Source organism: Engraulis encrasicolus, chromosome 3, assembly GCF_034702125.1.
Source record: "Engraulis encrasicolus isolate BLACKSEA-1 chromosome 3, IST_EnEncr_1.0, whole genome shotgun sequence".
Lineage (NCBI taxonomy): Eukaryota > Metazoa > Chordata > Actinopteri > Clupeiformes > Engraulidae > Engraulis > Engraulis encrasicolus.
In genome coordinates this window covers 36,001,200-36,017,178 of record NC_085859.1, presented here as the reverse complement: position 1 = coordinate 36,017,178, position 15,979 = coordinate 36,001,200, and the positions used below count along the sequence as shown (strand labels likewise).

Below are 15,979 nucleotides of genomic sequence, written 5' to 3'. Positions count from 1 at the left end.
CTTTCCTGACTTTCCTCAGTGACGCTGAGGCTGAACTGGCATCACAGATCCACATAAGGTACGTATATGTGTCTTTCAAATTAAACATGAAGTTGTAATTCCTAAATATCATCTTCATACAAACCAGAGGTGGTTTTCCTTTGAATATACAACTATTTGCAATTTACAGATAAACATTGAAAATAAGGACAATGTTGGTGTCCTTTCTGATAGTGCTGAATGCACTTGGAGCTTTTAGTTTGGTAATGTAAATATTTATATAATTTTCCTTAAAATATAACCCTTAAAGGAGTATGCCACTATTTTGTGGCTTAATACAGTTCAAATCGTTGTCTGGGGTTTATAAAGGTGGTGAAGTGTCTTATTTTTCATGTAAGCCGTTGTCTTGCTTTAAGACAAGTTAAAATTAAGCATTGCTACATGCTACACGGATCCATTGACTTTCACTAGCTTAGCGACATGCTACCTCTTTTAACTTGTCTTAAAGCAAGACAACGGCTTACATGAAAAATAAGACACTTTACCACCTATATAAACCCTGGCCAACGATTTTAACTGTATTAAGCCACAAAATAGTGGCATACCTCTTTAATGATGTTTGCTACGTGTTTGTAAATCTGCTCTGCAAAATGCCTTTTTCCTATGACACAATCATTTTCTCTCTTTCTGCTCTCTCCCTCTCTATATTTCTCTCTATCTTAGCCAAAACCTGAGATTATAGGTGAGTTTAAAAAGTAAAGTACTAAATATCATGAATAATTATTGTTACATCCATAGCCTATATGTGGTTAACAACTAAAACACCAAAATCATGAAATGTTGCCTCTTTCATGCCAAGACGACACTCACAGCATTCCCAAAATCAATGAGGGTAAGTCCCATTGCAAATTAAGTGTACACACATACATATGCGTGTTTTAACAGTATGCATGAGTTACGCTCGTGCTAAGAATATGATTTAATTGTGAATAGATTTGTGTTCTTTTTCCTTTTAGCCGCAGGTTTACACCTGCTTGAAGGAGACATAATGAAAGTCAGTACCGTTCAAGGGCATTTATACATTCATGTCTTTTTTGACGTATTGCGTACTATATTACTCAGTCCATGGTGTACTCCATAACAAAAATATATTGTCAATATGCTTGGTCTTAGAGTCACCTCAGAAGCTCTACAACGGATGGTGACAAGAGATGGAACACTTCTGTTCCTTATTGGCTAGACGACAGTCTTGGTAAGATCACATGATTTGCCATAAGACAACTTCGTACTTTCAACAATATTGTTGAAAAGAGTGTTCTTTCTCAAACATGTAACATTCTCCAACTTCAGAACACATACTAGACTAACAAAGACAAATGTGTCTTGTGGTTAGGGAGTGGTCTAGAATAGATTAAGAGGATTTCCACCCACTGCGGAAGGAGACGTTGAAACAACATCCTTTCACGGTCATTGTTGGATGTCCAATTTATGTCTGTGCACTGTGTGACACCAGATGACGTCTTTCAGTCATTTACTATTGACTTATTTTAGACCTATTTTAGTTTGTATAAACCTGTTGTTGCTCAAGAGAAACATACTTTTAAAAAATCTGTGGTTTTAGCTCAGTCTCATTTTCATGTGTTTCTTTGATAAGACTGCAGAGTAGCAATAGTTTAGCAGTGGGAGAGAGAAAGTTGACCCTGTGACCCTAAACTGTATTGTAACAATCTGCATATCCATACGACGTCCAATATTTAGTGGGCAGTTCAAATCCCACTCACACATCTATGGCTGAAATACCCTTTAGCGAGGTATTTAACCCATCACCTGAATAACTAGGCCTATAGGTCGCTTTGAATATAAGCCTCAGCATGTTATGTTGTGTAATTTTAAACATTTCCCAAAGTAGCGTCCCTGTGCACAACCACTGTCCAGGTGCTAGTAAGAGTAATCCAAGTAAATGAAGGATGAATCACCGCACACTGGTATTCTTTGTTGGTAGTTTATTTGGTGAACTTTGGTTTAAACACTTCCCATTCTGGAGGGAAAATGGGGAATTTCGATGGAGACAGTTTGTTTGCATAAATGTCAGAAAATAACACCACACAGACATTGTATAGTGATTTAGGTTACTGTAAACCTCTAACCTAAATCTCCATGTAAACCACAACTCTGAATCAAGCACACAAAAAACTGCTTTTGTTTTCTGCCTTTGCCTTTGCTCTCTCAGATGTGCATGCCAAAGGCATTATTTTGAGGGCATTTGAGCAGTTCAGTCTGAAAACATGCATCGACTTCACTCCAGTACTAAAGGAACGACCCTACATCCACATTCTAAAGGATGATGGGTAAGGTCTTCTTTGTCAATTACAGTTAGCATGGACTGCTGTTTGATACAGCTTGAAAAAAAATAAGTCCACACATTTCTATCGTTTTGTTGTGTTGTATGTATACCCTAGCCTTTTGTATACAATATGCTTTGTGCGTGGGGAAGTGTTTGCCAGCACACTTGCCAATAAAAGCCAATAATGCCGGCCAATACAAATCCTTAAGTTCTGGCCTTACGACTGGTTACAATGTAATGCATTAACAATAAATAGCAAATACCTGTATATTCATCATGTCTTGCAGATGCTGGTCTTATATCGGAATAGATGACCCTCTTGGTCAGTTTCTTTCTATTGGAAATGGCTGTGACTATATTGAAATTGTGGAGCATGAACTTCTCCATGCACTGGGATTCTACCATGAGCAATCAAGATACGACCGAGACGAGCATGTCACAATCGTCTGGGACAACATCGAAGACGGTACTGAGTGTTATACCCGAGATACTATGCCTGCTGTGTAGTGGTGTGGATTGGCACTGCCCTCACGATCCGATTCGATCACGATTCGGGAGGTTTCGATTCGATTCGATTCTATGCGATCCGATCCGATTCAATTCTACAATGCATTGCAATGCATTACATTTCTACTGAAAGCAAAGCAAATGTTAAATCAGTCATGACGAGGCAATACCAAGTTGTCAGATACTGAGCACAATTCATTGGCTGTTTTCTGTATCAGTCTGTATCAGTCTTGCAATGTTTTGAAGTGCTTTTATTTAATTTAACATTCATTTGCTCCCAAAATATCCATGGAAGTCGATTCTGGATCGCCCATGCCCCGCATTGGAATGCATCGCCAAATCGATCATTGTTGGCACCACTACTGCTGTGTGACTTAACCCATTTTAGTATGTGTTGTTTGACCTTTGGTGCCTGGAGCGACCTACGCTGCATTCAGGCTTTTGAGATTTGAGCTTTTTTAATAAAAATGTGGATATGTTACACTGGAATGAACACATTCTAATGCAAGATGAGGGTCTTAGGGTTTTAAATGCAACTTATGTCATGCTTTTATGTGCATCAGAGGCTGAGATGTTTAGGTTTTTTACGGGCTGAGGGCAACTTTCCCAACAAGGGCTTAGGCATTCAGCAGGCATTTTTTGCAGGTGCTTTAAATTAGGCATCAAGGGGTTAAATACATACGCAACCGTATGCGATCAAGTGCACATATTTTTGTCAGAACAATCGGATCTCTTCACACGATACTGGAGGCATCATTTAGGGGGCACGTAGCCAACAGGGCTCTGCTTAATATTTCTGACCATTGTTTGAGTCTATCGCGACTTTAACATGGAAGTTTGGAAGATCACCCCTCACGGTTGTGTCAATATTGCACTGTGCGCACATTTTTGCGTACCTTTGTACACGTGTACACGTATCCTGCAGTAAATGTATCCCTCACCTCGCCTTAACCTGGCTGTCATGTCAATCAATGTCATAGGAATTTACCAGGGTTGGAAAGGAACCAAAAACGGCCGGGACATTTGGCATTTGGCAGTATCCAGCCCCCACCATGGGCACCATGGGCAGCCCCATCCAAATTGAGGGCCATTTTCTAAAGGAGGAATTGAAACACACAAAATAACTACAGAAAACAAAGGTCCTGAGGACTGTTAGCCCACTGGGAATATGCCCTGTATACCAGATTACCAGCCCAGCCCTGAAACGTCGTGACAACCTCAATACTAGATCTTGAAATTGGACCTTGAGTTTATAACAGAAGTTAGAACAGTCTTTTGATTATGTATGCATTATGACCAAAGACTATGTCTTGCCGGTTAACTTGGCCAGCCTCACTAGATGGCAAAAAAATTGTGCAATGTGACAGGATTTATGGATAGGTTCAGGGTAACTTAGAATTCCAGAATGGGTCGAAACATTTGGATATGATATACAGTAAAAGGCTTGCATGAATTCAAGAATGCTATCGATTCTAACTCAGTATTGGTTTTTCTTTCGTGAAGGGAGGGAAAGCAATTTTGATAAAGCCAGTGCGGAGGAGACTAGCCTCCTCAATACTCCATATGACTACACATCTGTCATGCATTATGTCTCCGACGCATTCTCTAACGGAAATGGAAATGGGACCACCATCATCACAAAGGACCCAAAGTTTCAAGATGTGATCGGCAAAAGTGTTGAGATGAGCAACACGGATACACTGGAACTTAACAGGCTTTACAGCTGCAGTAAGACCTATGGATGACACAAATAATCAACACAACTGTATCTCATTATGCTAGTTTGAACCAAGTTTCATTTCATTTCATTTCATTTCCCCCCCAATATAGATAGAGCAGTGTCCTTTGTTGAGCACTGCAGCTTTGATGATAAAGACATGTGTGAGATGACAGTCTGCTCCAGAGGTTCATCTGAATGGAAGAGAGTGAATCGAACTGATGGAGGTCCCCATTCAGACCACACCCACCTGGGCACTGACAAGCAGGGTAAAAATGATTTTCTCAGCAAAAAAAGAATTTTGCAATTAAACAGCTAAATTAATGAATGAACATTTAAATACTTTGAAATATTTTCATTTCTAAATGTTGAAAACATGTTGCCCTAATATATTTACACTTATTGAATATGGATGCTGAAGTTTTCAGATATTGATGCTTAAAATTAATTAATACCTTAATCCTCTATCTGTCTGTCTGTCTGTCTGTCTTAGGTCAAGGCCTCCTCATGCACTTCAGCACTGTGACAGGAGAAGAAGGGGATTCCTCCAGGCTCATAACCAGGATGGTGACTCCTAGTAGACCATGCCAGATCCAGTGTCTTCAGTTCTACTACTACTACAACGGCAATGAGACGGACCAGCTCAACATCTGGATCAGAGAATTTGACAGCAAATACGATGTAGAAGGAACTCGCAAACTCATGGGTCAAATCACAGGTAATGTCAAGTAATCTTTGGGATATGGGGTCATATCATAGGACGACTACAACTTTGTAAGAACTATCAGGGCCGGATTAAGATGGCCTGGGGGCCCTAGGCTACATGTTAATGTGGGGGCCCCCGGAAAGCAAATTTTGTGACAACTTTACATGGATAGTGTCATAATTATATGCTAGGACAACACATATACCAACTGTACTCATCATGACAGATGATTTTTTCAATATTGCATCTTCTCATAATTCTGCATTTTTTCACTTTTGACCAATCGGGCCCCCCCATCTAGTCTGTGCATTAATTCCGCCCTGAGTGCTGTACATGTATATTGGGCCACAGTTTATCTTGCTGTTTCTCCCTAGCTTCCCCAGCTGATTACTGGCAGCTCCACCATGTTCCCCTGAATGCCACCAAGACCTTCCAGGTGGAGTTTGAGGGCCGCAAGGGAGCAGGGTCTTCAAGTGGGGGCTTCTCTGTGGACGATATAAACCTCTCAGAAACCGAATGTCCCCATCACACATGGCAGATACGTAACGTTGAGAAGCTATTGAACAACAGTGATGGTAACGATACCTCTATGATTAGCCCAAGATACTACACAACTGATGGTTATGGCTATCAGGTTCAGCTGGATTTGGGCATGCCACATTTTGGCATGTATGTGCGCCTGGTGTCTGGGGACTATGATGACCAGCTAGAGTGGCCGTTGGCATGGAGACAGTTTACAGTCCTGGTGGTGGACCAGAATCCAAACATGCAGCTGCGCATGTCGAAGCAGAGCAGTATAACTACAGATCCAGGAGACAACTGTGAGTATTCAGTTCCATGCAATCCAAGAACTAGATTTATTGTCAAATTATTAAATTTTCGATAATTGAGCCTTATTACAGTTTTTTCACATGTAAAATCAAATTGATTCGTTTGTGTAGTCAAAATAGTTCAATTGGATAGAGACTTTCATCTCTTACTGACAAAACATTTTCAAGCTCCATCCTCGCTCCGCCTCCTGGCCCCTCCTCCATGGAGAAAACAATTAAGTTTCCTAGCTGTCGGCCTAGCCACAACAACTTTTGGGGGACTGTTTTTCATTCACCACCCAATTGCAGATGAGAAAATGACATTAGAATTGTGATTTTGCAAAATATTGAACTCATTTTCTGTCGTCAGTGACATCATCATGAGGTCACAAGCAGGCCAGTGAGCAAGGGAGGATGGAAGTCTGCAGTTTGGAATCCACCCCAGATGTTAAAACACAATTTTCCCCGACAGGTTCTAGATGACAAAGGATGACACGGCTGTTGCACATACTATAGGTTTTATTTTCATCTGCTTTCAGTCTTATTTGTATTCAAAATGTGCAGGCAGTTCACTTGAGTTTGTATACACAAACAGAGTTTTAACTCCACTGAAGTCAATACAGATAGATATCGTGAAACAGTGACGACTGAAGTGCGAGAGCACTGAGTAGGCTAGTACAGGTAATTTACTGGGCGTGTTACCTACCCACTACACTGTGAATGCGAAAGAAAACTGCAATCAAAACACACAAAACATAGATATAATGAAAATCAACAAAAATAAGTCACAGCACACAGAAGTGATTCACAGTGGAGAGGTACGGTTATCAAATCAGGACTCTTGGCAGAGGGTTTACTATGGGCCTACCACTCAGGGGATCTACACCTCACCAATAAGTTTACACAATAATGCTACTAATCTCAACCGGCCAGTCCCCAATCACTCATCCCTTGTCTAAGGGGTGGGTGATTGGAGCTGACCGTGTCAGGCCGTATGGCTGAAAGACGAAGGCTGCGCGCACCTGCACAAAGAACAACAACCTGCCACAACTAAGAGAGCTCGTGGTGGTAAAAGGCAAAATAACAAACACAAACACCGGGAAAGGACGGCGGCATCCCCCCACCCCAGCCCATTGACAATATGTGCTCAACCTTAAGTTGCAACTGGGAAGCACCGGAACAAGCCTGGAAGTCTACGGCTGACCCTCGTTTCTGGTTCCGACCATGCAATGCTTCAAGCCGGTTAGGCTACCTGCGGCAACCTGGCATCCGCATTTCAGCTGCGCTCTAGTACGTGCTCCAGTAGGCCTATGGGTCCAAAACCCAACACGCCAACATCACCTACTGCACCCAGAGTACAGGGCTTCCCCAAGCGCCAACCGGTACTGAGGTTAGCCACACCTGGCTAACAGCGAACATAGTAGGCAAATTATACTAACCGGAAGGGCTCCGCCCTCGCCCACACGGGCATCTGTTTTCAATTACAACATAAACACTAACAGGGGACCTAGTCCAACCTGTTACATTATCATCAAGACGTACTGCAGGTTTGTTTGAGGACAAAGACCAGTAGTACTTGGGAGAATTGTAGTCATTTGAGTGCATGCATTGGCATAGGAAGGCAGTCCGATGGATGTACCGTAAATTACGAGAATTTTGACAGTTGTCTGTCAAACCCACCTTGTCCTCCTAGTGCACTTCCATTATTTACCCAGCTGAGGCCTACTGCTCAACACTAGGCTAAATGTATATATTTGGTTGAAATGGAGGATTTGGAATAGATTTCCAGACAAGGCACACAGAAACTGATCTGATATCATGTTTCATTGCTCTTCACAACACTATGTGGTGACACACTGCTGCACATCTGGTCTGACTGACAGTTTAGCTCAAATAAATGATAGAAGTTCAGAACACGGTTAATGCTCCGCGATTTATTTGCTCGACGTTTCGGACCTTCGTCCTTTTTCAAGTGCAACCAAATAAATCACTGGGAGCATTAACAGTGTTGCGGACTTCTATCATTTATTTCAGTTAGGCCTACTTTATTTTGTCCAGCACCTGTACCACAGATGTGAGAGCATCCTCTACCTTCTTGTAACAGGTGGGACTGTCACTGTTAAAACAAGATTGTCCCTTGATGGCTTCCATAGCCAGTGATGTCATCAAATTCAGCTTGCCGCTGATTGGCTAGCCAGTTAGTGGTGGCTAGGGCATCAGTTTTATAAAAACAGCCAGAATGGGTAGACTCTCTGGAACTCTCCCGGATTTGTTTGTGTTCTGTGCTGTGAGTGTTGCTGGCTAGGCTGAGGTTTGACTGGTTCCAGCCTATAGAGACTAACGACCCCTCTGTGAATGTTTGAGGGTAGCCAGGTGATCCCGGTGGCACACTGAGTCTATTGTGGAGTCTATATCCACTGATGTTGAGAGGGTACCATCGAGGGTCATAGGTACTGTTTGCCGCTGTTTTGCCCAGAGTGATTTTAGCATTCTGTTTGTTTTGTTGTTATTTTATCCGACCGCCTACTCTCTGTATTTTGTTTCTGTTGCCAACTAGCTCATGCTCTCAGGGCAGGCTCCAGTAGTAGAGAGCCCTAGTGTGAATTATTAGTAGCCTAGTTGTGTGAACGTGAAATCTCACCTGTGTAGTGGGTAGCCATACCGATTGAATCACTTGCTTAGCGTGGGTAACCAAACTGATTGAATCACTTTCTTAGCTAGTACGCCTATGTGTGTGTGTGTGTGTGCTGTGTGCCTCGACATAGGCCATTTGTCTCTGAGCACAAGAGGTGACAACACATCTAGCTCTATCCCTAGCCCGCCCTGTTAGCCTGGCCCTGGCACAATTTAGGCCCGTCTAGTAGGCCTAGGCCACCACTCTGGTCTGTCTTTTATTTTACGTTGGCGGTCTGGATATTGAATGTGTTTTGTATCAATAAAGAAAAAGAATGTTATTTTTGCACAAGAAATCCACGTCTCTGTCCCAGTCTGTCAGAACTTGCGTTTGCCTTAAATCCATGTATATTTCTAGGGGCGAAATTCCCCTAGTGGCGTAGTCGTGTAATTGCAGGTATTCCAACTTGATCATTATTATTTTGGGTCATTCCCTAAAGGTCCACTTTGCTACATTTGGCCTATAGTCGGCAGAGATAGCTGGCATACAGAGACGTGTTTTTCTTTTGCTTTAGTTTTGTTTATTCAGTCATTAAATTGAAGGGCACATAGGGGCAAAACAGCGGTGAGCAAGTGCGGGACTCGAAGCAGCGAGGGAAGAACCACCGTGTCCTGTCTCCCCCTGCGAGCTGCAAATTGGTGCCTGCCTCGGTGGACATGGAAGGAGAATGGCAAGAGTGGCAGGAATTGAAGGACATGGCAAAACGACAGGGGGAACAGATCAACCTCCTGTCTCAGTGGGTCGACCAGCTGCAGCGGCCCCAACCAGAGTCGAGAAACTCGCTCGTGTGCTGGCGATGCCAGCAACCAGGTCACCTGGCAAGGAACTGTAACGGGCGGCGGGTCTCCGCTCCTTCACAGCCCCCGCCTGCTGACCAGTCGGAGAATAGGGGGCGGTCCTCCCCTTGGCGACCGAGAGGGGGACTGGCGTCTTCTGGGCTCGACAGCAGAGAGTTGCCGGAATGGAGGGACGTCTGGTCCATGCCACCCTTTTGTGTTATGTTGCATTGTATGTGTGCATGTGTGTGTATGTGCATGCTGATCTTAGTACAGCTGCTGAGTAGGCCTATCGGGACCATGTGAGCGGTGACGTGGGTGTGTCTCTGTAACCGTGTGTCTGCCTACCCGCAGATGTGTGGGCGTTTGTGTCTACCTATGTGACCGTGCATCTGCCTACCTGCAGATGTGCGTATGTTTGAGTATACCCATGTGACCATGCGTCTGCCTACCTGCAGATGTGCGTATGTTTGAGTATACCCATGTGACCATGCGTCTGCCTACCTGCAGAGATGTGTGTGTGCGTTTGTGTATAGCCTACAGGTGTGACTGTGTGTGTGCCTGCCTGCCTGCCTGCCTGCCTTACCTGTGTATGCATGCCTATGCGAGGGTGTACCAGTCTCTTTGAACTCTCCTGTGCCCCCCCCCTGGCTGGAAAGGTAGCTCATCGTCGGGGCGCCGATTAAAAAAAAGCCGGTGTATAATGTAACAGGTGGGACTGTCACTGTTAAAACAAGATTGTCCCTTGATGGCTTCCATAGCCAGTGATGTCATCAAATTCAGCTTGCCGCTGATTGGCTAGCCAGTTAGTGGTGGCTAGGGCATCAGTTTTATAAAAACAGCCAGAAGGGGTAGACTCGCTGGAACTCTCCCGGATTTGTTTGTGTTCTGTGCGGTGAGTGTTGCTGGGTAGGCTGAGGTTTGACTGGTTCCAGCCTACAGAGACTAATGACCCCTCTGTGAATGTTTGAGGGTAGCCAGGTGATCCCGGTGGCACACTGAGTCTATTGTGGAGTCTATATCCACTGATGTTGAGAGGGTACCATCGAGGGTCATAGGTACTGTTTGCCGCTGTTTTGCCCATAGTGATTTTAGCTGTCTGTTTGTTTTGTTGTTATTTTATCCGACCGCCTACTCTCTGTATTTTGTTTCTGTTGCCAACTAGCTCATGCTCTCAGGGCAGGCTCCAGTAGTAGAGAGCCCTAGTGTGAATTATTAGTAGCCTAGTTGTGTGAACGTGAAATCTCACCTGTGTAGTGGGTAGCCATACCGATTGAATCACTTGCTTAGCGTGGGTAACCAAACTGATTGAATCACTTTCTTAGCTAGTACGCCTATGTGTGTGTGTGTGTGCTGTGTGCTTTGACATAGGCCATTTGTCTCTGAGCACAAGAGGTGACAACACATCTAGCTCTATCCCTAGCCCGCCCTGTTAGCCTGGCCCTGGCACAATTTAGGCCCGTCTAGTAGGCCTAGGCCACCACTCTGGTCTGTCTTTTATTTTACGTTGGCGGTCTGGATATTGAATGTGTTTTGTATCAATAAAGAAAAAGAATGTTATTTTTGCACAAGAAATCCACGTCTCTGTCCCAGTCTGTCAGAACTTGCGTTTGCCTTAAATCCATGTATATTTCTAGGGGCGAAATTCCCCTAGTGGCGTAGTCGTGTAATTGCAGGTATTCCAACTTGATAATTATTACTTTGGGTCATCCCCTAAGGTCCACTTGGCTACCTTATGAACAGTTTAGCTCAAATGTCTTTTCTCTTTCTGCTTACTAATAGCAACACTTTGGCTTTAGGGCAACCCTCGAGAGAATGGTGAAATTGAAGTAGATGAAAATGGTGAGACATTTTACGCCAACGCTTATGCAGACGGAATATTCATGAGGTTTGATGACCTTCAGGAGAGGGACTTTTTTAAAGGAGGTGATGTGTTCATCTCTTTCTTCATGCAAGGTGAGTATTTCTTCTTACCCATTTATTTCCAAATGTTGTTGCTTTAATCCATGTGTTTGAAATATAAAATTGAACAGCAAATTTGATTTGGACAAAATATATAGCCATTACGCGATAGACACCACACTGGTAAACATCTGCTCCACAATGTTTTGGTACCACTTTTATTTTGTAACCCCTTTATCCAAACTTTAGACCCTAGTTTGGCTTCTGAAAATCTGTTTTGAAAGTAGAAAATCTGCTTTACACTTACTTGTTTTCACAACCTAACCATTAGTGTGTGCTCACTATGGACTCACTATGAAATCAGTCCATCACTGAAACATACAGAGATATTCCTTCCATGATGAATTCTCATCCCCGTCTTGCTCTCTCTCACAGATATTAGGCCTCTGTCCACAAATTACACCCTGACCCTGCCCTGCCCCACCATTCCACGGTTGAACTTCACATCAGTTCCTGAGGACAGTGACTACTTATGTGCAAGGTGCCATAATTGCTGTACTATATAACAGACCTGTATATTTGCACACGCACACTAAGTTTAGAAAGAAAAAAAAGCCCTAATTGTACATATAATAGGCCACACACCTCTGTAAGCCGCAGGTCCACAGAGCAACACAGGATACTTACACACAAAGCTCCAGGCTAACTAGTGGTGTGCATTGGCACTGTCCTTATTGTTGACACCACTAGAGCTAACTAACCCCATTCACTTTATGCTTATCCACAGCAGAGGTAAGAAACAAAGAACATGGTAGTTTCTTGTAGAACTTGTGGTCTTTATTATCAGCCACACTGAACACTACTGTACTACTGTACACAACAATTCAGAGGCTATTCAATTATGACACTGTGGAAAATAATTTTAGTCGCTTTAGTGTGTGTGGGGGTAAGATTAAGGTACAAGATAAACAAAGGATGTTTTCAAGTTATACAAAGGATGTGTGTATCTAGGAGTGGTCTGTGTGTAAATGTCCATGGGGTGAGCAAGAGACAGAACGCTAGCAGTTTGAGCGAATACAATAGCTGTTGAAGGGCTAGTTAAAGTAAACGTATAAACAAAATGGGCACTATTATACATATTTTATATATGAAAGGCATGATAACACTGCACGAGCACTTATATTGATATAGTGCCCATTTTTTCCAACATATATTTCCCCATGTCATTTTGTGCAACTACACTTTGAACTAGTCACGCAAACATATTAAACAGGAAAAATTTGGAAGAGCTTGGTGAGGTCACTTCTAACTCCCATGTTGGGCAAGGTAAATGTTAACAAAGTGAAATCGTGCTCCAGAAGGAATGTGGGCACGCACAAGGATCAGAGGTCTACATGAGCTCACCACAGATGAGAGAACAACATACTGTAGTTCAGCATGGAAACATGGTGGACTGTTCCTTAAAACAATGTTTCCCAACCAGGGGTACGTGTACCACTAGGGGTACGTGAGCACACCTCAGGGGGTACGTGGAGAAATGAAATAATAACAAATACATGGGGTGTAGCCACTTTGGGATAGCAGAATAGATATAGAGCATGCATGAGGGGGGTACTCTTCATATGACAACATGGCTTAGGGGTATAGGCCCTACGCAGGACAAAAAAGGTTGGGAAACACTGCCTTAAAATATACCAGAATGGTAGAACTTGAACTGCTCAACTGAAATTAATCCAAACCTCATCAGCCAAATACAGTAAATAACTAGAAATGCACTCAGAGAGTGCAAACCTCCGCCAAGGAAGCTGAATTTGCTTGTAATATTTGTGACATGTCGTGGTGTAATCCATGCATGCCTATGCTATTTATAGGCTAGACCTACAGTGTTCAGAGAAGTGAACATTCAATTTTAACCAAATTATGTGTCTCTTTTATTAGCTAAGGCTTATGTTACCTCACCTGGTTAGCTTTGGTATTAGTTCACCTGTCATTGTGGGATTGGTAAATGTGATTGGTCATGCCATATAGAGGCTATAGGCCCTACTGTAATTTGGAAATGATTGTATCCTATCGCTATACTGTAGCCTTGGTGTCATTGTTCATTCATTGTATTGTTATAAACATTTTGATGATTGGAAGCATGATGCCTTTCATCACATAATTGTTTTGCCACAATATTAAATAGCACAGCTATTAATATCAATCCATAATATAGCCTATAGTGAATGATATGACTACGGGGGTACCTTGGCCTTTGAGATCAATTTGATACCACTGTCAAACACAACCTTTGATTAACCTTAAATGTAGTGAACTGGATACCGTTCCCTCCTTGGCGCTGTCTGTTCATCAATGATAGCCTGTTCACCGTTATTATTTTTTCCACCCTCCGTGGGCTACAAACTTCAACAGGCGAGAGCTAAGCTGATTTGGTTGACAGGGAAAACACTCGTATAACAATTAACTCCGCGAAAGTTGTGACGATACTGTATGCATTAGCCTACATAGCCTATTTACATTGTGTTTTTGGTGCTGACTATATGCAGCTATGGCAGGCACAGCAAATCCGCGCGCTGTGCATTCTGTCTGGCTTAAGTGGCTTTGTGGTGACTGTCGCAACACAACTTTATTTAACCTTTCATGTAGTGAACTGGGTACCTTTCCCTCCTTGGCGCTGTCTGTTCACTGTTAAACACTGTTCGCCGTTATTAATATCTCCAACCTTCGTGAACTTCAGGGAAACACTCGAGAGCAATTAACTCCGCGAACGCTGATTTGGTTGACAGGGCAAACACTCGGAGAGCAATAAACTCTGCGACGATATGTGTGCCATATTGTCGGCATATCGGCGGCTATTATATATCATTTGGTGTGCTCTTGGCTATCAGCCATGTAGGCACAGCAAATCCGCGCGCAATAGCCTACATTCTGGCTGTGCAGTCACTGTCCATCAATCCACCTCGCAGGCGCGCCCTCTCATTGCTCAATTCACCTCGGTCACCTTTTGGCAGGCCACGAAATCGCAGCGAACGAACAGAGCGACAGATGGACAGACATGCTACCACAGAAATCGGGCGATCACATAACCTCCTGGTGGAGGTAATAAATACTAGTTGTGGCCAATATTAGAATATAATATATATTATAAAATTATAAAAAATACTACGAAAAAATGACACATGTACTGTAAATGTTTTCCCCAAACAGGACTCAAACTACTCCTCCTTCCACTACCAACCCAGAGGACCCTGATAAAGAGTAGGTCACAACTTCAATTCCTCATTTTTTGTAATAAAATAAAACATTTTCTCATATTAGTTAATGTATTGTTTGTTAGAAGACATTCAAAATGTTCTGTTATGTATTTAGCTACTTACAGTTCACACCAAGAAGGATATGGGTATCGCTTTATAATACCGAGTCTTAACACTGCTAATGTGTGTGAGTCGGGGAAGGATTGGCAAATGATTGGTTTCTGTATCATTTGCCAATCCTTCCCCGACACCCTCACACACATGTATCAGTATCAAAAACCATTAAGAGTGTATGTTAATGATTAAGTAATGGGAAGAGTTCAGATGCAAAACCCCCTAAGTGCCTTTTCTGAAAATAATCTTTATTCATTTTTATTTAATACAAAGCTATCAAAATTGCATATTTGCAAATTTGATTTATGTAATATAACTATTTATATGTATTATCAAGTACATAAATGTAAACCAAACCAACAACGGGGTTCTCTAAAAATATAGAAGTGCAGGTCTTCAGAAATGGAGTTAGGGGGTTTTGCATCTGAACTCTTCTGGTTAACAAATGTTTTACGAAGGGTTATCTAAGATTTGACTAATGCTTAACAAATGCATAACTAATACTTAACAAGGAGTCTGTATTCTAAAGTGTTACGGGATGGGGTAAGTCAACATTTACAGGGCAGACCATAGAGCAGACTTCCTTCTGGATCTCTTTTGGAATAGCCAATCAGGGGGCTTTACAATTTACAGAACACTTACTTTTTTATATATATTTTTTTACGGTTATGATAAATATTGAAATACTACTATTAGTCTGCATGTCTTAAATTGTAATCGTGGGAACAGCCTTTTATAAACTACTGTATGGATCAACTTACCATTCTGCTGTTTGTTCCAGGCCTTGTGACAGCTTTTTCTGCAGCTTCTCCCCGAAGATGGCAAGCTCCCCCCTCATCCTGCTCTTCACTTTGCTCCTGTTGCTGGCTCACTGATGCCCAGGACAGGCTACCTGCATCATGGTCTAGACCAGTGGTTCCCAACCTTTTTCTTAAGGGACCCATGTTTTTACTATTGTAAGCTTTGGTGACCCAACCACGCGAGCGCCCGCACGAGACGGAGTCACAAGATGCCCTCCGTTTCCTGCGAAAACTTCTTTTAGTTATTTTATTCCTCAATTCGTCTTTGGTCAAATATAGAATAAATATTTAATGTAGCACTTACAATTTGTTGCGTCTATGCATTTATTAGTTAAATGCTTTGTCTTTTATTCAACATGGGCTATATATATTTAAAACGAAACCCCTTAAAATCAAG

The 15,979-nt window shown here is 42.5% G+C and overlaps 1 protein-coding gene across 1 annotated transcript; it reads left to right on the top strand.

Annotated features, from left to right (window-relative positions):
* Positions 1-15,695, top strand: LOC134446052 (meprin A subunit beta-like). Its single transcript, XM_063195286.1, has 16 exons — positions 1-58; positions 170-242; positions 703-721; positions 839-871; positions 996-1,033; positions 1,153-1,231; positions 2,210-2,327; positions 2,611-2,789; positions 4,334-4,558; positions 4,661-4,816; positions 5,041-5,265; positions 5,628-6,074; positions 11,295-11,468; positions 11,850-11,955; positions 14,622-14,672; positions 15,564-15,695. The coding sequence occupies exons 2-13, from the start codon at positions 192-194 to the stop codon at positions 11,309-11,311; spliced, it is 1,587 nt and encodes a 528-aa protein (XP_063051356.1). The 5' UTR covers positions 1-58; positions 170-191; the 3' UTR covers positions 11,312-11,468; positions 11,850-11,955; positions 14,622-14,672; positions 15,564-15,695.
* Positions 15,696-15,979: the final 284 nt, after the last annotated feature.